Here is a 24,649-nt window from a genome sequence, read left to right as displayed (position 1 = left end):
TACACCTTTGTGCTCTTCCTCTTTCCACGTCTCTCTCCTAATCCTCCCCCTCTCTCCCCCTCTCTCCCCCTCTCTCCCCCTCTCTCCCCCTTCCCTCCCTTCTCTCTCTCTCTCTCTCTCTCTCTCTCTCTCTCTCTCTCATTTGTTGCCAGTAAAACAGACTTTTATCTTTAGTAAATGTGACTCAGAGTCGACAGATTCTGTCAGATTCCTTTGCTCACAGAGCAGACACTTTCCTCCTTATTTCAAGTGGAACATTTCTTTCCTCTCTTCTTTTCTTTGGTTTCCTCTCTCGTTCCCTCTCTCGTTCCCTCTCTCGCTCCCTCTCTCGTTCCCTCTCTCGCTCCCTCTCTCGTTCCCTCTCTCGCTACCTCTCTCGCTCCCTCCCTCTCTCGTTCCCTCTCTCGCTCCCTCTCTCGTTCCCTCTCTCGTTCCCTCTCTCGCTCCCTCTCTCGTTCCCTCTCTCGCTACCTCTCTCGCTCCCTCTCTCGCTCCCTCTCTCGCTCCCTCTCTCGTTCCCTCTCTCGCTCCCTCCCTCTCTCGTTCCCTCTCTCGCTCCCTCTCTCGTTCCCTCTCTCGTTCCCTCTCTCGCTCCCTCTCTCGCTCCCTCTCTCGTTCCCTCTCTCGCTCCCTCCCTCTCTCGTTCCCTCTCTCGTTCCCTCTCTCGTTCCCTCTCTTGTTCCCTCTCTCGCTACCTGTCTCGCTCCCTCTCTCGTTCCCTCTCTCGTTCCCTCTCTCGTTCCCTCTCTCGCTCCCTCTCTCGTTCCCTCTCTCGCTCCCTCTCTCGCTCCCGCTCTCGTTCCCTCTCTCGTTCCCTCTCTCGCTCCCTCTCTCGTTCCCTCTCTCGCTCCCTCTCTCGCTCCCTCTCTCGCTCCCTCTCTCGCTCCCTCTCTCCTTCTCCACATCTGGCTCCTCTTGTGGTCGGAGCCTCTGACATTGAACCACATTAAAGCTCAGACTGAACAGACAGAGCGAGAGAACCAGCTTCAGATCCGTCCGTCCCACGCTCACGACAACGCTCACGCCAACGCTCACGACAACGCTCACGACAACGCTCATGCCAACGCTCACGCCAACGCTCACCACAACGCTCACGCCAACGCTCACGACAACGCTCACGCCAACGCTCACGCCAACGCTCACCACAACGCTCACGCCAACGCTCACGACAACGCTCACGCCAACGCTCACGCCAACGCTCACGACAACGCTCACGCCAACGCTCACGACAACGCTCACGACAACGCTCACGCCAACGCTCACGCCAACGCTCACGACAACGCTCACAACAACGCTCACGACAACGCTCACGCCAACGCTCACGACAACGCTCACGCCAACGCTCACGACAACGCTCACGCCAACGCTCACGACAACGCTCACGACAACGCTCACGCCAACGCTCACGACAACGCTCACGACAACGCTCACGCCAACGCTCACGACAACGCTCACAACAACGCTCACGCCAACGCTCACGCCAACGCTCACGACAACGCTCACAACAACGCTCACGACAACGCTCACGCCAACGCTCACGACAACGCTCACGACAACGCTCACGACAACGCTCACGCCAACGCTCACGCCAACGCTCACGACAACGCTCACAACAACGCTCACGACAACGCTCACGCCAACGCTCACGACAACGCTCACGCCAACGCTCACGACAACGCTCACGCCAACGCTCACGACAACGCTCACGACAACGCTCACGCCAACGCTCACGACAACGCTCACGACAACGCTCACGCCAACGCTCACGACAACGCTCACAACAACGCTCACGCCAACGCTCACGCCAACGCTCACGACAACGCTCACGACAACGCTCACGACAACGCTCACGACGACACAAGCCACACTGCTTTTTCACTGCATTTTCCCACTGCATTTCCACTGGTTTTTCACTGCTTTCATGTGTAATCCAGATGAGGATCATAGATTCACTCGGGCTGGGATCACAGGATTCCTCACCATTCGATGCGACACGCGGCTCACGATACGATAATATCACCATTTTGCGATAGGCTCGATGATCGATATATCGCTAATGATATTCTACGATATATCACGATTTTTTACAGAACCCAGTACATTTTAACAAAGTTTTTTTGTTAAACCACAACCTGTGCAAACTCAAATTGAAATACACACATTTTATTAATAAAAATAAAAATAAAAAAATATTGCGTGTGGAATGACAATCTTAAATAAGACAAGTTAAAAAGTATTTTAAGTAGTATTTATCTTGATTTGAGCATATTTTGACTTTTTGGGGATTTGCCAATGGAACAAGTATGTTTTGTCATGATTTCAAGCACAATAGAATTTTCTTCTAATTTTAAGTTGCAAAATTCTTGTCTTTTTGTTATTTTAATTAAAACATGATTATTTATGCTCATCCCATTGACAATCTCACTTTAAAGCAGTCAAAACTTACACAAAACAAGATAAATATTACTTATTTCAAGCTCCTATTCACTTATCTTATTTAAGACTGTATTTTTCCAGATGACATGTTTTACTTTGACAATAAAATGCAACTGATGATGATGATCGACGTGAGACATCATTTAATGCCATTCAATCACATTTCAGAACAAGCAATAACATCTCCAACTAGAAAACAGACAGTACACACTTCATACGTGATCGTTTAAACTTTGATCTGATTCCAGCTAAAGCCTGGCACAAAGTTTAAACTGCGACGTTTTGTCATAATTGTGGTGATTTTTAAATTATTGGATCTGGAAATGTGATTCGACAAATGTTTTTACAATCATTACCGTGACAGTGAAGCGTCTGGCATCAAACCTGCTTTAATAATTGACACATAAATCACTTAAAAACGATAGAAACGCAGGGAAACAGTAGATGAACCGCTTCAAACTCTGCCCTGGACAAACGCGGCGTGATCGTTGGTGTTTCCCGTCCTCGGGCGGGGGCGGGATCAAAAAAACTCCCGCTTAAAGAGTCGGAAGCGGATCAAACGTTCCACTTTGAAATTCGACGCGCCCACGGTTTCCCCGTCACTTGAACGCACCACGAACTCGCCGAACCCGCCGTGTCCCCCAAACCCGCCGCGTCCCCCGAACCCGCCGAACCCGCTGCGTTGATATTTAGTGTTAAACATAAACTACAACATACGCATATCATTATTTTACATTTTTGTTCGTTATAAACTGCAATATCGCTCTGAAATGGCTTAAAAATACAAACGGATCAATAACTTCCTGTTCAAAACGGCAAAACTGTGGCATTTCACCAGAGAAAGAGGCTTTGGCATTATTATGACATTATTTTAAATTCAAAATGCTTCCACTCACAGCAGGACCGACACTCTGGGGACCTTTTAGTTCCTGCTCTGGGGTTCTTTCCAGTCGGACCAGGAACCTTTTTATTTCATTCGTCCTTTTGACTTGTTGATCCACAAGAGACATTAGTGAGAGACACAAAAGCCCCCAAAAATGTATCTTTTCTAGTAATTGCAGCACTCAATAGTAGAAGAATGAAGTAAAAATAAGCTTTTGTTTAATTAAATATTAATTTCATCTACTGTCGATGTGTGATGTGAGTATAAATAGGGATCATGGTTTAAAGGGACTGTTAGAACTGTGTGTGAGATCGCTTTAAAGTCACTCAACTTGAAAACAATTTTGGACAAATCCTTCTTTACATTGGATTTTATTGCTTTATTTTTGTTGATTTTATTGATTATATTGATTTTTATTAATTTTAGTATTTTTATTTGTTTAATGTATTTTTATTTGTTTAATGTATTTTTATTTGTTTAATGTATTTTTATTTGTTTAATGTATTTTTATTTGTTTAATGTATTTTTATTTTATTTATTTTATTTATTTTATTTATTTTATTTATTTTATTTATTTTATTTATTTTATTTATTTTATTTATTTCATTTATTTTATTTATTTTATTTATTTTATTTATTTTATTTATTTTTTTAAAATAATATTATTATTTTTTTATTATTTTTTTATTTTTTTTTATTTTTTTAAATATTATTTTTTTTAAATATTATTATTTTAAAATATTATTATTTTTTATATTTGTTTTAGGACACAATAAATGAAAATAAAAAAAACACTTTTAAGAGCACATTTAAATGAAAAACTATTCTTTACTAAAAGTACTGTATAAATGAGCTTGATTTCCAGTCACACACGCGTCTATTCCCAGCTCGTCTTTCTGTGGCGGCTCGTGGTTGTAAACGACTAACAGATGACAGCGTTGCATTGTGGGTCGTGGGGGCGGGGCTGAAGTTCCAGACGTGCCTTTACTAAAAACACACTGTGAATGTAGTGTCTGTCACCATGGAAACACTGGTGGAAGACCAACAACCGGAGGGAAAACGTTGTATATGAGGCAATAGATGGATAATAAAATGTAAAGAAATGATTTTATGTTACTTTGTACTTCAAACAATATAAAAACAATGACTTAAAATAAGCAGAAGTGGAATAAAATACAAGTATATCAAATCTAAAGATATATTGTACTGCAAAAAGAATATTCTGCATTATTCAAGGCTTTATCTTTATCTTTTAAGAATCTTTAATACAAAAAGTGGTTAAAGTTTTCTCTTTTTAAATGGCATTCCTTTGTATGAAATGTTCCACAGTATGGCATTAAATGTATCTTGTGTAACTTGTATTTATTCTATGACAGGTTTATTGCTGGAACAAATATGTAAAAAAATATAGTGCATATTTTCAAACTTTGGCTGCAACGATTGTGGTCGACTACAATTATTTCCATTCAGACTTTTTAAATACATTCAGAACACAACTAAAGGTTGAAATGTGGCGACTGAAGGCTTCTAGAAAGAGACCATTTACAATAAACGCCTATTATTGATACAAATCTGAAATAGTTGATTGTTTTATGACGTTTCGATTCAATAACGTTGCAGTCTTTGTAATAAAAAGGTCTTTTCGAGTGCGTTTTAGAGTCCAGAACATTACGATCATCAAAATACATCTGCAATTATGTTTTTTTATAGTCGACTTGTCTGGAAAAGTGGATAAACCGTCGCAGTCTAACTTCAAATCATGTACGTTTGTGATTTTGTTTTTAATTTACCAAAACTTTTGCAAAATGAGGTGTGAAAAAAGTCTAAGATGAACAGTTAAAGAGTAATTACAGGGACCTTTTTGGGACTGTTGTCTTAGATTGTTGGAAAAGAACAAAACAGCAGCTGAATTATAATTCCTTTAACAGTTTTTACATCCAACTAAATCTTTTCCTTTATCCTTTTATGCTTCAAGATGATGAGAACGAGTTTGCTGAAGGTAAAAGCATCAGAAACTGAGTCAAAAGTTAAGGCAGTAACGATTTTTGCTTCGAAAAGAGAGACTTAACACACAATTCTACCCAAAACCTGCTCAAATGAAACTAAATACGAGCAAAGCAAATACTACAGCATGTTCCTGACGGGCGAAATGAAGAATGTTTTTAATAACCTCGAGCGGCAGCGATTAAAAAGCCGACTCTGCAGCTGTAACTGATGTTCTCCGCTCGGTTTTGGAGCTGGCGCGACTCGTGGCGGGAAATCCAGTCTTATGAACGCAGCTGTGCGTTTGATACAGTTATTAATATCACTATGATGAAGAGCTGAGTATGAGGAGCTGAGGATGAAGAGCTGAGGATGAAGAGCTGAGGATGAAGAGCTGAGGGTGAAGAGCTGAGGATGAAGAGCTGAGGATGAAGAGCTGAGGGTGAAGAGCTGAGGGTGAAGAGCTGAGGATGAAGAGCTGAGGGTGAAAAGCTGAGGGTGAAGAGCTGAGGATGAAGAGCTGAGGGTGAAGAGCTGAGGGTGAAGAGCTGAGGATGAAGAGCTGAGGGTGAAGAGCTGAGGATGAAGAGCTGAGGGTGAAGAGCTGAGGGTGAAGAGCTGAGGATGAAGAGCTGAGGGTGAAGAGCTGAGGATGAAGAGCTGAGGGTGAAGAGCTGAGGGTGAAGAGCTAAGGATGAAGAGCTGAGGGTGAAGAGCTGAGGATGAAGAGCTGAGGGTGAAGAGCTGAGGGTGAAGAGCTGAGGATGAAGAGCTGAGGGTGAAGAGCTGAGGGTGAAGAGCTGAGGATGAAGAGCTGAGGGTGAAGAGCTGAGGATGAAGAGCTGAGGATGAAGAGCTGAGGATGAAGAACTGAGGATGAAGAGCTGAGGGTGAAGAGCTGAGGATGAAGAGCTGAAGAAGAAGAGCTAAGTTCTCCTGCAGCTCATGAGCGATCTCTGCGCCACATTTGCCCCCGCGGCCTCCTCCGCACGACTTTCTGAAGACAATGGAGCGCTCTGGATGTGACAGATGTGAGCGTTTACCAGAGCCACTTCCCGCTCGCTGCCTGCTTCGCTTTAACTCCACACTCACTGGAACATGTGCCAGATTTAACTGGAATAATGCCACAGAAAAGGGGATTTTTCTGGACGGGCGACTATAAAAACCTCTCCATGGTCGATCCAGTACGTTTGTAAGTCCAGTCGAGTCGAGAGAGTTATGTATAAAGCTTTGTGCTGCTGTAGGCGCGTTTCCACTGGTTCACTTTGGAGCACAGTTAAAAAACCTCTCCACCGTCTTAAGTGAACCGTATCAGCGTGTTTAAGTGGTCCGAGGAAGACCCTGAGAGGTAGTCGCTTCCAAAGAGGGCGTGGCTCTTGACTCAAACCGCCGCAGATGTATATATTTGGTGCCGACGCGCAAAACAGAGCTAGCACACCTTAGCAACAGCTGTTTCCTGTTTAGCTTTTTCCTGTCAAGACAAAAAAAATTAGACTTTCAGTGCAGAACGCTTCTAACATGATCCGAACCCAATGCATTACACACAGACACGTTTAAATGAGGCGTAGAGGCGCAGAAAAGTGAAATAAATAAAGAATAAAGAAACCAGAACGAGCCAAACCCTTTGGATCGATCTGTGACTCTGAGAATCATAAATCATCTCCAGACTAGTTCTGTAACTTTCTCTTGTCTAATCACGATCAGCACAACTGCCTTCTGGGACCAGGAAGTGAGCGGTCAGCTTGAAAAGCGTTTAGATGCTGATCTTCAACTGCAGCCAGTAGGTGGCGCAAAAGCTCAGTTAGTCCCAGGGGAAACAGCAGAGATCTAAAACATGAGATGCCAAACTAAAGGTGCTTCAGAGCATGTTTAAAGGTTAATAACAATACAAATACAGCATCATATTTGTCTTTTACTCTTTCGATCCCCTTCAAAGCGAACCGGAGGAAACATGGCTAAGCAGGCGCCGGTTACAAGTCAGATCTGTGAGGAGGCACAGTGAGAGAGAATGTTTTTCAAGTTGTTGAGCAATAAAAACGCTTTTACACTGAAGAAATGTAAAATAAACAAGTCCAATGCCACGCGGGGGCTTTTCAGCATCAACAAAGACAAATGCCTCTTTGTCTTTGAACTCGTGAACTTCAGAGAGAAATAAAAACAATGATTCTTTATTCAAACACGCTGCGCAGAGTAAACAACTGACCTCCCATTGTTTTAGACAGTGTGGCACCAGAGGATCAGCTCAGGGCCACAAAGGACGCTTCACTTACACTCATGTGTCCCCTCATGTGTCCCCCCATGTGTCCACTCATGTGTCCCCTCATGTGTCCCCCCATGTGTCCACTCATGTGTCCCCTCATGTGTCCACTCATGTGTCCACTCATGTGTCCACTCATGTGTCCGCTCATGTGTCCCTCATGTGTCCCCCCATGTGTCCACTCATGTGTCCACTCATGTGTCCACTCATGTGTCCCCCGGGTCCAAACTAAGACACAAACAATCAACCTTTACTCCGCCCACTCTCGCTGTGAGCAGAGGGTGAATAAACACTCGGAGACGTCGTCATGGCACATTGTGTCTCCAGGCTCCAGGCTCACGTTATGAATCTAGTTTTTTAATTGTTTATAGTTGAATAAAGTTGAGATCGATGCGTTTGATGCCAGACCATAGCACGTTAGCATGAGCTGTCGTTAGCATGAGCTGTCGTTAGCATGAGCTGTCATTAGCATGAGCTGTTTATCACGTGTCGAGGTCTAAAACATCATATTTCATGTAAAAAACGCGTCCAACACAATCTGAACCCAAAGCATGACATAAAAAGACGTTAAAAACATATTTTTCGTGTTCTTATTTCATTGGGTCTTGTCCTTTTGCTTTTAAAAACACTCCAAAACGTCTTCAGTTTGCAGATTTTTCAGGTTTATAATTTCACTTCCTGTTTGTAATTGATGACATCACATTAGGAAATTACCCAGGCAACAACTCATCTAACGTCACTTTATTTTGTTGAACTCATGTTTCTTTGCGTAAATTCTGCATAAACTTTGACTGGAATGAGTGAACCTAGTGTGATGTCACTTCCTGTCATTTTATACAGTTTTTTGACGTTTTCTCCACAAATACAGACTCGATTGGTGTTAAACTATCATTTATATTTACAGTAAGTATAAATACACCAAATAAAGTCAAAAATAGACAATCATAAAAACCTGTCAGAGGCCCTTTAATGCAGTAGTCAGTGAGCTAAGTTGTATATAACTGCAATTTATAAAGAATTCTAGTTGTTTAAAAGTATAATGTCGTCATGTATTTGTATATTCTTGTTCTCTAACTTTTTATATATAATGAATAGTTTTTTAAAATAATTTAGCGTTAGAAATAAAGGTAATCAATCGATCAAACGTGACACGCATCTCTGCATCCGCACTTGTCACATTCCTTCACACTCTGACCTCACAGTGGGTGGGGTAGTGGGCGGGGCAGTGGGCGGGGCAGCCGGCAGACCGTGCCCCCAGCCCTGCTCTCCATTCAAACCCCCCATGAACACTGCTCCAAAGGGGCTCAATCCGGATGTGGGGCGGTCTCTGTGGCCACCAGAGCACAGGAGAAAAGAGGGTTGAAGTTTGTCTCCCGCGGCGACGGATTAGGACGAGTTCTATAGAAGAGCTGACAATGGAACTGAGTGTAGTGAAGTGAATGGGCTGTTTACTGAAGGATTGTGGGTAAGAAACGGGCACGGCTATTTGTACGACACGGTTTGAATGCAAAGTGCTTCACAGAACATGAAAAGATGCTTTGAAATCACAATTAAAACACAAATAATCATTATGAAAATTGCTTTAAAGGAGAATATATTGAATATATTGTAAACCCAGCACAGCGCCTCCTGGTGGTACTTTGAGCTGCTCACTGTGATGCATCTTCAAATCCGAATTCTGACCTCTGAGTGACCTCTACAGAGCTCCCTGGTGGTCTAGTGGTTAGGATTCGGCGCTCTCACCGCCGCGGCCCGGGTTCGATTCCCGGTCAGGGAACTGACCTTTTGAAGAACATTTAATTTATCTTTAATTTAAGCAGAAACAATTTGTGTTGAAATCCCTGAAATAGAGAGAGACCACCTCATGAGACATGAGACCACCTCATGAGACATGAGACCACCTCATGAGACATGAGACCACCTCATGAGACATGAGACCACCTCATGAGACATGAGACCACCTCATGAGACATGAGACCACCTCATGAGACAGATGTGTCACTGCAGTGGATCTGTTTAGTCTTCTGCTTTTTACTGGAGACAATCGTTTGAGCTTCTAGAACCTCAGCTCAGAGAGAGAATCTGACCTCCAGAGTCTGACCTCCAGAATCTGACCTCCAGAGTCTGACCTCCAGAATCTGACCTCCAGAATCTGACCTCCAGACACTTTAGCTTAGGTCTCGATGCCATGTTTTTGGACTTGACAACATGAAGACAGAAATCAAATGAATTGAATGGTGATGTTCAAAAGCCTCATAGATCCATTGCCTGACCCGCCAGCCCCGCCCACATTCTGTTCAAATGCGTAAGAGTCTGGACCTCGAGTCAGAGCCAATGAAGTCGTCGGTCATCCATTTACCGACCAATCCCAGGCGGAGGTTTTTACGCGTCACACTGATATACGGAAGTAGCTCTTTCCACCCCCCGTTCCAAAACATTCAAGATGGCAGACACGGCTCGTGACCCGGCTTCTGACCCGACTCGTGACCCGGCTCGTGACCCGGCTCGTGACCCGGCTCCTGACCCGGCTCGTGACCCGGCTCCTGACCCGGCTCGTGACCCGGCTCGTGACCGAGTGTTTACTTCTGCTTCGGTTTGAACGATCAGGAAAGTCCGCTCTACTCGCCGTGATGAACGTGCGTTAGATGCGGTTATACGAAGGGCGTCATCGTGATTCAGGAGACATTTTCTGCGTTCAGGACGGATAATGTGGAACACGCCTTGTTGACATGGGCTACGTAATATCCGATTAAGCGTGTCACTTTTTATTGCGTCACTTCTGGGTTTATGTGATTGGTTCTGTCTCTGCTCTCAGTGGTTTGTCAAAACGTGTTGAGAACGACTGGTCAGGCAAACAGATCCATGCCCTGCACAGAGGTCTGACTCTGCTGTGACAACCGACCCTGAAGTGTTACGGAAAAGATTTATGCATAAAAGAAGTTTATTTTGTTTAAAAGTATGTACAATATTAACAATTATCATCAAAATAATGTTATCAATAACTTTTGAACAGAATAAGTTGGACAAACAGTTCTTTCTTGTGTTCTTGTGTTTTTAAAGAGGTTTTTGAGCAACACCCAGCCCCGGTTTCCTTTAGGGGCTAAAAACTTAAAAATAAAATTAAACTTAATCAAAATGTAAAGATCTGTTCTGCTTGTCTGAATAATGAACCTTTAACTCTCTCCAGTTCAACCCGCGCGTGCAGCAGAGCAGACTCCACCCCCGGAGCAGAGGCGGGGCCCCCGCAGCAGAGGCGGGGCCCCCGGAGACGCAGCGGCTCCTTCCTTCCCTCGGCGCACCTTTTGCACATCTTTTCCCGCGATGCAAACGGGATGACGCGCGGCTCCGTGGATCTTTCCCCGCGGGTCATGACGCCGGACGCGTGAACTTCAGTGCGTGACCAGTGACCGGTGTTTTCCCGCTCCGATGGGGCCCGCGCGCGCGCTGCGGCGGCTCCTGACGCTCCTGGGTGAGTCAATGTGACACTATCACACTTGTTTCACTTTGAACCGCAGTTGTTTTATCCGCACGTGTTTGTTGCAAGTACAAAAAAACGTAGCCTATATTTGACTTTTCACGCAGTTTTTTGCCGAAGTTGCTGTTCTGAACCGCGCAGCCTGTAATTAAATCCACTTGAACCGTCATTAAAATGCAGTTTGGAGCCGGTTGCTTAAAAATAAACTATTTTATGAGACATTGGCACTCAAAAAGTACCAACTAACAAACAAGCCAATTATAACCTATGAAAATGCGCTGCGGTGCGAATCTCTTTTGTTTTGCGTCAGATGTGCGTTTGAATTTGTTATTTAGCTGCAAATACCAGATGAATATGTAGTTTTAACTGCTGCACGTTTTTGAAATGCTGTGATCGCAAATCTAACGCAATCACGATGTTTGATGTTTTTTTGCGGAAATGGTGAAAAACACGTGTTAAAGTTGCAGTGTGTGACTTTACTGGTTTGGAGGGTCCGTCACCTGCTTGTCTCTCACTCTTGCTACTCTATTGTTTTACTGTTTTTAATCATATTTTAGGACATGTAAAGAACAGAAAACAGACAGAAAAGACAGAGAAGAAGTAGCACAGAACAACCACAGAGAACACAATTATGACAATTATGACACAGTAAATCAAAGGTCCAAACTCTGGTCAATTTGTCAATTTCCAAATCAAGTCAGAACGTGTTTTTCCATCTTCCATGTCTTGTTTTTATCGTTTTGCGTTAATTGTTGTAGTGTTTGTATGTTTTTTGTCTGCTTTTATTACTGTTATGTTTTGTGAAGTGCCTTGAATGACATGTATTATTATTATTATGTTCCTGGAATGTAGGATAAGATAAGATGTTAAACCAAACGCTAATTTGTTCAATTCCAGTCATTTTATTGCCAAAAATGCTTGGCTAGATTTAGTTCCTATTGAGACTGTCGAGTTTCATGCCATTTTGTGGAACTTTCATGGGTCTGCAGTCGACTGAACAAGTTCTTTGTCGATTAAAGACATGCCCTTTGCTTTGAATACGTTTTTGCAGTTTGTTTATCCTATATTTAGTGTATAGAACTATCAAAACTGTTCAGAATATTCATAATCCGACCGTATGTTTGACCCAAAATGCACACATAAAATCATAATACCGCTGAGTTCACTCCATAACAACTTTTTAACACAAAACTACACGTTTATACGAGAAAAAAGCAGAATAAACTCACTCTGCGTCTTCTCTTTTCCGTTGCCCATATATAATACCAATAAATAATAATAAATCTAAAAGGTTTGTCCGACTACGAAACCATCGACCAATTAAACAACAAAGCAACCAAACGTTTAAATGTTTACAGCCGTCGAAAATATGTAGTCTTAAATCGTGCATATTTCCCCTTTAAGGCGGCATTGGCGGGTGTGGAAAACTGAACCTCTTCACTTTGGATGTGACTCTAAAACGTAGGATTGTGATGCGTGCTTTGACTCAAGAGGTAACGAGCCTCTGGATGAACGACCAGAAAGAGGAGGCGAAACACGGTGACGGTAAAACGGCCAAAACCTTGAGCCGTGACACGGTTTCTGCGACGTCAGATCGTGAGAGAGCGAGCGCCTGGGCCCGAGTTCAAACACCAGACTCAGATAAGAGGAGTTTGAGCTCACTCGGGACGTCACCGTCTCAAACGTGAGTCATAACGATTATTGTGAGAATAACGATTTAACCATTATTCACGATTATTAACATCACGACCGAATCAACAGTTCTTTCCTTCTTAGCACGTCACCGCTCCTCAACATGTGACTCGCTTTATGAAATTAAACTTTCTGAATGATTAATTTGACGTAAACGGCAAGATAAAAAAGCACTTTACGATGTAAAGAAATTTTGCGTGTTTTCTGTTTTGACTCAAGGTTAATTTTGCCTCTAAAGTTGTCACATTTCTTTAGATTTAACTGAAAAAAGACATAATTTACTTTGAAACTTGTCACTTTTCTCTAAATTGAATTTTAAAAAATCAATTAAAAAAAAATCAAAAATTGTCACGATTATAATTTTTCGGTTTCGCACGATTATATTGCGACCTGAATAATCACAATTATCAATTAAACTATAAATCTTTGTGCCGGTAAAGCGTCGTCTTACGTGAGGACTTCTCTGTTGTTCGGGGCCTAAACTACGTCACCATAGTTACTATAGTTACTAAATCGACTCATTGTTCAGTAATGACAGATGGAACAATCATTTTGAGGTTTTTTCTTGGCACTCGTGGTGAACCTGGCACTGTTTCATTCTGCTCCTTGTTTTGTATCTGTCCTTGAACAATGCGGTTGCTCTGAAATACATGAGTCTTTTTAATAGTTTGGCCTCTATTTCTTGTCTTTATTTTTGTCAATTTACGTTTAAACTTTGAGCAGAATCCTGTGATTAAAACGTGAATCATAAACCTGGATCGGCCTTAATCTGTGACAGTGATCAATAGCAGCCTAAACCTTTAAATTCACTTTACAACTGCCGTGTCTCACATTGTCCTGCTATTGACAACAATATCACGACAATAACCGGAATATTTTAGCAATATTCACAATTTTACAGCGATATTGTCAATAGTTTTCATGTTTAAACAGCGGTTATAGAGTTGTACTTTGTTATTAGAGAACAGTTTGGATAATTTGCTTATTTCTGCACAATCTGGCTTCATAACAGCAATTAACTGACTAATCGATGACCGGCTGGTCTGTGTCGTATTGTGATGATCGTGTTCGTTTTCTGGACCGTGCAGAGTCTGAAATGTGCACAAAACGACCTTTTTATGACAAAGACAGCGGCATTATTGAGTCAAAATGTCAAAAAAGTATAAACATTTTGGGAATTTCATCAATCATACACTTTATTCGTAAATATTCTCTTTCTAGAAGTCTTCAGTCACCGTATTTCAACCTTTATTTGGTTGATAATGTATTTAAAAAGTCTCAGTGTACAGTAGTAATAATAGATCGACCAGTTGATGACTAAAATAATATTGTGATTCTTCAAAATGTACAGCAAATTATTTTATTTTTTTTACGCGATAAATGATATTATTGTGTATTGTCCAATCCCTAATCACAGTAATTACCCATTTACAGGGTTTAAACAGTTTTATTAACACGTAATAGTGTTAAAAGGAACTGTTTCCGCCCGGTCTCGAACCGGGGACCTTTCGCGTGTGAGGCGAACGTGATAACCACTACACTACGGAAACTGGCTGTTCATCTCCCTGATCCCCTGTTATATCTTCCCTCCCACATGTCACGTTGAAGGAGGTGAGAAGAGTGTTTAAATTAACGGAAGTACCCGTCAGTGACCAGGGACCCACACCATGGGGTCTGAAAATGTATAGTTTATGATATTTGAAAAATGGGAAAAATTATTTTCGCATCGGAATATTAATCTTTCTTTCTTCTTCTTCTTCTTCTTCTTCTTCTTCTTCTTCTTCTTCTTCTTCTTCTTCTTCTTCTTCTTCTTCTTCTTCTTCTCGGGACCAACCCCCCTATTTTTCACCCAGTGAACATTGACGAAAAGTCACAAAAATTTGCACATCTGTTAAAATCGTGCCTCTCTACATTCTGGCTATCTCCCTTTTCTAAAATTTTAAAAATTGGCGCGTCAGCGCCCCCAAATGTACCAAAAATGCATTGAGAGATAGGAAATGACCCCAGAAAAATCTGATCGTAGAATTATGAAATTTGGCGCAGAGGTAGATGGTGACAAGAGAAGTAAAAAATATTATTACGGCAACGCCGTCCACCCAACCAAATGTCGGCCATATTGGTTCAAAAATGGCTAAGCATGACTCGGGAGTTTTTCCAAACGTCGTACTTTTACGAACTCCTCCCAGGGCGTTGGCCCTAAAAAGCTGACATTTTTAGTGAAAATGGTACTGAGGAGTGGGACATCAAAAGTTATTCAAATTTTGCCGCACAGAGACCATAGCTAGAATTTCAGAAATCTCCCAAATTTAAAATTTGCTGCCGTTTGCGCGGATAAAGTCAGAATTGCGTCAAATTAGAATGCTTTTTTAATAGTAAAACAAAGGGGAGAAGATGTGACAGCGTCACAGATTCAGCAGTAGGCGTAATAAAAGGACAATTGCGGCACGCGGCCGGCACAAAAATAACATGACAGTTTCGGCCGCGCGCCGCGGCTCTGCAGACACTCCCTTTATTTAAAGGTGCACTCTATAACTTGATGCAGCATTTGTATTTGTATTTGAAGCTTGAAGTTTTAGTTGTATTTGCTGCTCTGAATAAGTTTAATTCCACTGTTATGCGCTGGGTCCTTCACTCTGTCCCGAGTCGCACCTGTCATTAAAGTCACATTGAGTCATTAAAATCACATTGAGTCATTAAAGTCACATCGAGTCATTAAAGTCACATCGAGTCATTAAAGTCACATCGAGTCATTAAAGTCACATCGAGTCATCAAAGTCACATCGAGTCATTAAAGTCACATGGAGTCATTAAAGTCACATGGAGTCATCAAAGTCACATCGAGTCATTAAAGTCACATGGAGTCATTAAAGTCACATCGAGTCATTAAAGTCACATGGAGTCATTAAAGTCACATCGAGTCATTAAAGTCACATCGAGTCATCAAAGTCACATCGAGTCATTAAAGTCACATGGAGTCATTAAAGTCACATGGAGTCATTAAAGTCACATGGAGTCATTAAAGTCACATCGAGTCATCAAAGTCACATGGAGTCATTAAAGTCACATGGAGTCATTAAAGTCACATGGAGTCATTAAAGTCACATCGAGTCATCAAAGTCACATGGAGTCATTAAAGTCACATGGAGTCATTAAAGTCACATGGAGTCATTAAAGTCACATGGAGTCATTAAAGTCACATGGAGTCATTAAAGTCACATCGAGTCATCAAAGTCACATGGAGTCATTAAAGTCACATGGAGTCATTAAAGTCACATGGAGTCATTAAAGTCACATCGAGTCTTTCTCTCGTATCAAAAACGGTCAGAGTAATGTCCGTTTATTGTAATTAACACAGTGATTATTGCCTCAGTTTCATAATGAACTTAGTTTCACAGACTTTTTAAATCTAGGTTTGTACAGTTTGTTTGATTCATTGAATATGTTTTTATTTTTGATGTCACCTTGATTGTCTGCTCATGTACCGTATTTTCTGGACTATAAGTCGCAGCCAAAAAATGCATAATAGAAAAGAAAAAAACATATATAAGTTGCACTGGAGTATGAAATGCAGTTGCAAGTGTGAAAATAACAAATAATATAGTGTATGAAAATAACAAATAATAACATATAATATAATATATAATATAATAATAGTGGTGGATTTCCGCAGACGCCACCCCACTGCCCCCTCACCAGTGAACATCCAGGGACGGGACATTGAGAGAGTGGACTCATACAAGTACCTGGTGTTCATCTGAACCACAAACTGGACTGGACTCATAACACAGACTGTACAGGAAGAGCCAGAGTCGGCTCTACCTCCTGAGGAGACTCAGGTCTTTTGGAGTGACAGGGCCACTCCTGACAGGGCCACTCCTGACAGGGCCACTCCTGACAGGGCCACTCCTGAAGACCTTCTACGACTCTGTGGTGGCATCAGCTCCTGTACGGTGTGGCCTGCTGGAGCAGCAGCATCACAGTGAGGGAGAGGAAGAGGCTGGACAGTCATCAAGAAGTCCAGCTCCGTCCTGGGCTGTGCTCTGGACTCGGTGTAGGAGGTGGGGGACAGGAGGGTCCTGGCTAGATTCACATCTATGCTGGACCATGAGTGTCGCCCCCTGCAGGACACTCTCTCCGCTCTGGAGAGCAGCTTCAGTGAGAGACTGATCCACCCTCGATGTGTGAAGGAAAGGTTCCGTAGGTCTTTCCTTCCTGCTGCTGTCAGACTTTATAACAAAAACTGTTAGTACTGAACACTCGCAATACTGACCTAACCTAATACTGATGTGCAATTCTGTCATATGTGCAATTGCTGTTGGAATTCATGTGCAATTACTGTGAAATTCATGTGCAATCTATGTGCTGTCGTGACACATATTCATGTGCAATTACTGTCGGGATCACATGCAATGGTATTTATTTATTTATTTATTTTTATGGGAGTTTTTATTTATTTATAGGAGATCTTCTACTGAAAGTGTTTTTCAGACTTCCTATAAGTGATCTGTTCTTCTGTATCTACCTCTGTATCTACCTGCGTTGCACCAATAAAATTTCCCCATGTGGGACAATAAAGGAATATCTTATCTTATCTTATCTTAATATCGCATATAAGTCGCTCCGGAGTATAAGTATATGAGTATAAATATAAGTATAAGTTGCACCCCGGTCAAAACTATGACAAAAGGTGCGACTTATAGTCCGGAAAATACAATATAAAGTAGTGGCTTGTGGTCGTAGTCAGACATAGTCTAGTTTAACGTGACACAGTTTTGTCCTTAGCTATTCATTGATGTTGTTGAGTTATTTGACCTTTGAACTTTCAAAAGGAGCTGTTCCCGCCCGGTCTCGAACCGGGGACCTTTCGCGTGTTAGGCGAATGTGATAACCACTACACTACGGGAACTGGCTGCTGCTCACTTCCTCCTCAACCGTTCTCATTTTTTATGGCTCCTTGGATGGAGGTGTTACATTGCCCACTGTCAGGGGCCTTCGCACCGCACGGCATGGCAGTTTATATGTGCAGCACACTCGACTCTAGTTCTATATATCCAATGTTGTGGCTCTTGCTGAAAATGATGTGGAAAAGACAGAACATTTAGGTGAATAGGTGAATGCTTGAAGCTGATTGGATGAAGTTTCACAAGATCAAGCAGAAAAATGGAGTTTTGTTTAACTCAGTTGTGAGGCACATTTCAAAGACAGAATAAATCATGGTTCACCAAAGCCTCCATGTGACTGTGGACACTGAAGACCAGACTCAAACTAGACCTGCTACTCCAGGTAGAACTATGCAGTGAACAGCGCTCCCTGGTGGTCCAGTGTTTAGAACAAGTCTCTTATAATAATACATATTTAAATATGAATGTCTTGTATTTACATAAAACATACATTTAGTTTGATTTGGATATATGGATGTGGACAAAAACATGTTTAGTTCATCCTATAGTTCTGGACAGTTGAAGTGAGAAATCTTGATAAATAAATAGAACAGTAGAGAGAAATGGACAGTTTAGCGCTCAACTCTTATCTGGCTACACTATTTGACCTTTAAACTTTCAAAAGGAGTTGTTCCCGCCCGGTCTCGAACCGGGGACCTTTCGCTTGTGAGGCAAACGTGATAACCACTATACTACGAGAACTGGCTGCCTTTGACTCTGCCCCCTTCCAAATCTCAATCTGCCCCTTCCCCCTGTCCCCTCCCACACATCACGGTGAAGGAGGTGTGTAAAGCGACTCGGTATCAGAGCTGCCCTTGATTTGTCTTGTTGATGTTGAACTGAAATCGAGATTGACTGTGTGAAACCGCTGGACGATAAGCTCCGCCTACAGTGATCATTCGAATCGTAGAATTTGAATTGACCACAAACTCGTCCACATCAATGTTTGACTACGAACTGGATTAGAGAGCAGTCTATGTTTGTTCAAATGTTCAAAGAAAGCTCTAAGCCGTTCTTTAGGCCGCCGCTCGGCTCCGTGGAACTGTAGGTCAAACTAAATATCGCCCTCTGCTGGAGAAAAGAGAGAAAACGTCCAACCAGTCGATCTCTAAACTGAAAAACTCTCCGATTTTTCTGACTATTATTGCAATTTCAAGCACTCATTAAGTTGTTTAGTTAAGCCCAGTGTACGAGGCACATTTTAGACTCGTCCGGAAGGAGTACCGTATTTTTGGGAGTATAAGTCGCACCTTTTTTCACAGTTTTGGCCGGAGTGCGACTCATACTGACATCTATACTTATACTTATATTTGGACTTATATACTTATATTTATACTTATATACTTATACTTATATACTTATACTTATATACTTATACTGTGGAAAATACGGTACGGTTCTACGCAAAAGACATAATGATGCTGAATAAACTGCATACTCTGTTGTCTCTGATCTCGTTGTGCTCTTGTCCGTCCTCAGTTTGGACGGGCGTCTCCGCGGTGCTGCTCTCGGACGCGGGGGTCTCGCCGCAGAAGGCTACGCCCCCGTCGCTTTCCCAGTGCCAGCGCGCGTTAAAACACCTGCACCACGGAGCCAGGGTCAGCGTCCAGATGCCCCCCAACGTCGAGGGCCACTGGGTCTCCACCAGGTCTGTCACGTTCATCCATCTGTAGGTCTAAAAGCATTTGTTGTTGAGGTACGGGGTATGTGCGGCGTATGTGCGGCGCGGCTCCTGCTTCAGCTCAGCACACGGTTAGCTACGGTTATATTAGCGACATTAGCAACAGCCTCTAGAAAAGGAATTCACGTTTTTATGTTCGTTAACCGTTAGTTGGAGCCGTTAGCGGTCACTCGACGGGTCAGTGTATGAATAACCGCTTTTAAATAAAGCGTGAGGGTGTAACATAATCTGTGTTAGCCGTTTACTTTACTACTTATTTATTTTATTAATTTTATTAATTTTATTAATTTTATTAATTGTATTTATTGTATTTATTTTATTTATTTTATTTATTTTATTTATTTTATTTATTTTATTTATTTTATTTATTTTATTTTACTAGGCCCGAGCGCCATAAGCTCGTAGTGCGCACGAAATTGAGCACAAAGCGCTCGCCCACTTCCAAACACTCACTAACACACTCCTCCACTCATGCACATGGTAATGGACATTAACGTTGTAAACGGGCGAAGCCCGTGCAAAACGTGTACGCACTAAACGAGCACTTTACATTCGCGGTCGTCATCCACATATAAAGCACTCATTTGCACTAAGTAGCTCACAAATACGTTCCCCATCTCTTGCATGTTCCGTGCATATAAGCATGTAATGCAAAAATTGAACATTATTACTGTATAGAGGGCCAAAAACACAAAGTGGGCGGAGCCCACTCAAAATTAATGAAAGTACCCGTCAGTGACCAGGGACCCACACCATGAGGTAGGAAAGCGCGAGCGCTTTCCGAAAATGTATAGTTTATGATATTTGAAAAATGGAAAACATTGTTTTAGAAAATTAGAATCAGTTGTTAAACTCTTTGCCCTAAACCTACTTGAAGTGAAATTAATGAATTTGGCATGACAGCGCCCCCTACAGATTTTATATGGAGGGTAAAATGTTTAGTTTAGCAAAAATTTACGAAATTTGACACAAAATTCAATTTTGGCATCCCGATCAAAAAAGTCAATGAGACCCATGTTATAATTGTTACGGCTTTGCCGTAGCGATGACAGAAACCGCCTATGTTATTCAAAACCTACGACATACAACATAGAACCACATACAACGAGACAAGACAAGGACCGACCCAGACACTCACTAACCTCTCCTGTTATTAGAGAGTTGTATGGGCACTTATCTGCTCTCTGGTGGCTCAATTGTGTATTACAGGTCTATGAAATGTGTCAGTTGAACCGCAAAATATTTCACTTGATTAAGCATTTAATCTTTGGGATAGAACGTGCGCAAGTAATTACGTAGATGGAAAATAATAAGTAAGTAAGTAAATAAATACCTAAATAAAGACACACACTAAATAAAGTGTTTGTTTTCTTTTTGAACCATGTAGACTTTGGTTGTTATATACCGGACTATGAGTCGCATCTTTTTTCATAGTTTCGGCCAGGGTGCAACTTATATTTATACTTATACTTATACTCAGGAGCGACTTATATGTGATATTAGTTGTTATTTTCACGCTTGCAACTGCATTTCACACTCCAATGCGACTTATATATGTCTTTTTCTTCTCTATTGTGCATTTTTTGGCTGGTGCGACTTATATTCCGGAAAATATGGTAATTAGCTCTGGTCCAGTCCTCATTTGTGATTGGGATACTGTTGTTTTGCGTTGCAGTTGTGAGGTGCGCCCCGGGCCCGAGTTCCTCACACGTTCTTACCGATTCTTCTCCAACAACACGTTCCGGGCGCATCAGTTCTACTACGAGGACCACCGCTGCGCCAGCCCCGCCCACTCTCTGGTCATCGCGGGCAGAGTGCGACTGCGGCAGGCCTCGTGGATCACCCGAGGAGGCACCGAGGCCGAGTACCACCTCCACGGGGTCCACGTGGTGTTCCACTCCGACGCCGCGGCCCAAAACGTGAGCCGTAAGGTGCTCTCCCGCGGGTGCGAGGGCGGGGCATTGTGGGGCGTCGGCGTTTTGTACGAACTGAGGAGCGAGGACGGGACTCTGGACTGCACCGAGCCGCTCGACTTTGCCATGCACGAGCTTCAGCTGCTCAGACTGGAGAGGAAGTACGTGCAGAGCCTGGAGCCCGACCGGAGTCCGAGCCGGGACCTGGAGCCGGACCAGGGCCTCGTGGTGGAGGAGCTGTTCCTGGGGGACGTCCACACGGAGATGGAGCAGAGGACGTTCTACAAGCCGTCCAGTTACCAAACGCCACTGCAGAATGCCAAGGTGAGTGTTCAGTCACTCTGCGGGTGCAACGCGGTCGTTATGTGGATAGAGGAGTCCTCTTCCTCCTGAAATAGTGTTAAAAAGGTTCATTTAGGTTAGAAACTGAGAGGAAAAAACAGTTGCTGCGAGGAAGTGATGTGGATTCATTCATTTTATTTATTTTTACAGGGAAAATCTAATGCGAGAAGTTCTATTTTTCATGGGTTCTGTTACAACACAAAATAAACAACAAACAAACAAACATTAAAACACATTTATACATACAATATGAGATATCAAATACAAAATGAGATATAAAAAGGGCGGTTTTGTTCACAGTTTTGTTCTCAGCTAATCATTGACGTTGATAAGTTATTTGACCTTTAAACTTTCAAAAGGAGCTGTTCCCGCCCGGTCTCGAACCGGGGACCTTTCGCGTGTTAGGCGAACGTGATAACCACTACACTACGGGAACTTGCTGTAGGCTCCTCCCTCCTCACCCGGCCCATTTCCTCACCCGGGCCCCTGTCACTCCAAACCCTGTTTGAACGGGGGTCATGTCAGACACTTCTCCATTTGGCTCTAACAGTCTAACAAGAGCAAGCAGAGAAATCAAGTTTTGACATCTTTTCCCTTGGCACATTTCAAAGACAGTTTTCTGCTTAAATGGGGTTCACCAGAGCCTCCAACGAAAGTACCCGACAGTGACCAGGGACCCACACCATGAGGTAGGAAAGCGCAAGCGCTTTCCGAAAATGTATAGTTTATGATATTTGAAAAATGGGAAACATTGTTTTCGCATCGGAATATTATTCTTTCTTTCTTCTTCTTCTTCTCGGGACCAACCCCCCTATTTTTCACCCAGTGAACATTGACGAAAAGTCACAAAAATTTGCACACCTCTAAAAATCGTGCCTCTCTACATTCTGGCTATTTCCCTTTTCTAAAATAAAAAAATTGGCGCGTCAGCGCCCCCAAATGTACCAAAAATGCATTGAGACATAGGAAATGACCCAAAAAAAATCTGATCGTAGAATCATGAAATTTGGCGCAGAGGTAGATGGTGACAAGAGAAGTAAAAAATATTATTACGGCAACGTCGTCCGCCCAACCAAATGTCGGCCATATTGGTTCAAAAATGGCTAAGCATGACTCCAAATGTTTTTCCAAATGTCGTACTTTTACGAACTCCTCCCAGGGCGTTGGCTCTAAAAAGCTGAAATTTGATGAAAATGGTACTGAGGAGTGGGAAATCAAAAGTTATTCAAATTACATTGATACCTGTCACGGTCTCTGAGCGGCGAAGCCGCAAACTTTAGCTAGAATTTCAGAAATCTCCCAAATTTAAATGCGGTATGGACGATTTTTCGGCGATTTGAGAACGCAGGCGGAAGTGCGCATGCCACTCCCCCGTGTGGACTGATACAACACACACGTGCGTTTGTTTATTAGCGCAACGGAGCGCATCGCATCGCTCGTCTCCCGTAGATTTCTGTCCACTTCTGAGTCAGCTCGAACTGTCTTTCTCCGTCTTCATTTTGCCCCGTACACTGAGGGAACTATATTATGATAGATCCATGCGCTTAGGCACGCGGAAACGTGAGGAGGAACCGCACGCGGCTGCAGGTGAGCGGTAGGTGCGTTTTATGATTAATACGTGGCAGGACCAATGATTTATCCACGCCACGAGGAAATATGATAACAAATTTGCTGAAAAAAATCGTCCATACCACCTTTAACATTTCTGCCGTTTGCGCAGATAAAGTCAGAATTGTGTCAAATTAGAATCAGTTGTTAAACTCTTTGCCCTAAACCTACTTGAAGTGAAATAAATTAATTTGGCGCCACAGCGCCCCCTACAGATTTTATATGGAGGTTAACCTGTTACCATCCACCTATTTTCGCCCTGTGCACAATGGTTGGACATACCCAAATGGCATTGCTTATTAAAAGAGGATCTTATGTTCCACATGCAAGTGTGATGCATCATTAGAAAGCTAAGGCCTTCTAGTTTCTGCAGATGTGCACATGAACACTGTCAGGGCTTCAGAACTTACACTACAGAGGCCCAAACATAAACAAAACATCCTTTTTTAGTCTCGCCTGAATATTGTCAATTTGTAATGGTTCTGAGCATGACATACTTCATGAATTTCCCATATAGAGGGTAAAAAAAAATAAAAAATATAATATTTAGGCCCGAGCGCCACAAGCTGGCGAGAGGCCTATTAATCTCGTAAGGCCGTGCGAAGCACGGCTGCGAAAGTGCGCACGTAGTGCGCACGAAATCGAGCGCGAAGCGCTCGCCCACTTCCAAACACTCACTAATGCACTCCTTCACTCATGCACGCCCCGTGCTTACTAATTAGTAGTAGGAAAATGGAACATTACCGTTGTAGACGGGCGAAGCCCGTGCAAAAGTGCGCACTAAACGAGCACTTTACATTGGGATGACGACCGCTTATATAAAGCACTCATTTGCCCTAAGTAGCTCACGAATACGTTCCCCATCTCTTGCATGTTCCGTGCATATAAGCATGTAATGCAAAAATTTAACATTATTACTGTATAGAGGGCCAAAAACACAAAGTGGGCGGAGCCCACTCAAAATCAACGAAAGTACCCGTCAGTGACCAGGGACCCACACCATGAGCTAGGAAAGCGCGAGCGCTTTCCGAAAATGTATAGTTTATGATATTTGAAAAATGGGAAACATTGTTTTCGCATCGGAATATTATTAGGCCCGAGCCCCAGCAGGGCGGAGGGCCTATTGCTCCCGCAACGCTGCCGAAGGCAGCGTTGCAACTGTCTTACCAAACTTGCGGGCGCAGCCCGCATGTTTGGTGCCCCGTCGCCCCTGGCAAGTACAGTGAACTAGCCCATGCCGAAGGCATGGATCATGCATACTTACTCCTGCTATGACAGAAATAGTCAACAATTAGTGAATGGGCGTAGCCCATTCACTAATTGTTGACAACAGCAGCGCGAAGCGCTGCATTCCTTCAAAAACCCTCCTGGCATCGTCCTGTACGCGAGAATCCATGCCGCAGGCATGGGCCATGCTTGTATCTGCTCAAATCAATGGA

At 42.9% G+C, this 24,649-nt stretch overlaps 1 protein-coding gene and 4 non-coding genes across 5 annotated transcripts in view; 2 read left to right on the top strand and 3 right to left on the bottom strand.

Moving 5' to 3' along the window:
• The first annotated feature begins 9,264 nt into the window (after nucleotides 1-9,264).
• Nucleotides 9,265-9,336, top strand: trnae-cuc (transfer RNA glutamic acid (anticodon CUC)). The gene has a single exon. It is a non-coding gene; the product is annotated as a tRNA-Glu (tRNA).
• Nucleotides 9,337-10,891: 1,555 nt separating this feature from the next.
• The window catches only part of LOC140356015 (protein APCDD1), a 32,454-nt gene continuing 18,696 nt past the window's right edge, over nucleotides 10,892-24,649 (top strand). The window contains exons 1-3 of the mRNA XM_072440699.1: nucleotides 10,892-11,028; nucleotides 19,146-19,314; nucleotides 21,023-21,584. Coding sequence (XP_072296800.1) covers nucleotides 10,986-11,028; nucleotides 19,146-19,314; nucleotides 21,023-21,584 — 774 coding nt within the window. The 5' untranslated portion in view covers nucleotides 10,892-10,985. The remainder of the gene's footprint in view (nucleotides 11,029-19,145; nucleotides 19,315-21,022; nucleotides 21,585-24,649) is intronic.
• Nucleotides 14,204-14,276, bottom strand: trnav-cac (transfer RNA valine (anticodon CAC)). Its single transcript has one exon. It is a non-coding gene; the product is annotated as a tRNA-Val (tRNA).
• On the bottom strand, nucleotides 17,560-17,632 carry trnav-aac (transfer RNA valine (anticodon AAC)). Its single transcript has one exon. It is a non-coding gene; the product is annotated as a tRNA-Val (tRNA).
• On the bottom strand, nucleotides 21,966-22,038 carry trnav-aac (transfer RNA valine (anticodon AAC)). The gene has a single exon. It is a non-coding gene; the product is annotated as a tRNA-Val (tRNA).

The sequence above is a fragment of the Eucyclogobius newberryi genome, unplaced genomic scaffold (assembly GCF_026437365.1).
Source record: "Eucyclogobius newberryi isolate DKJ021-1_F unplaced genomic scaffold, fEucNew1.0.hap1 SCAF_12, whole genome shotgun sequence".
Classification (NCBI taxonomy): Eukaryota; Metazoa; Chordata; class Actinopteri; order Gobiiformes; family Gobiidae; genus Eucyclogobius; species Eucyclogobius newberryi.
This window is presented reverse-complemented; position numbering and strand designations above follow the sequence as displayed.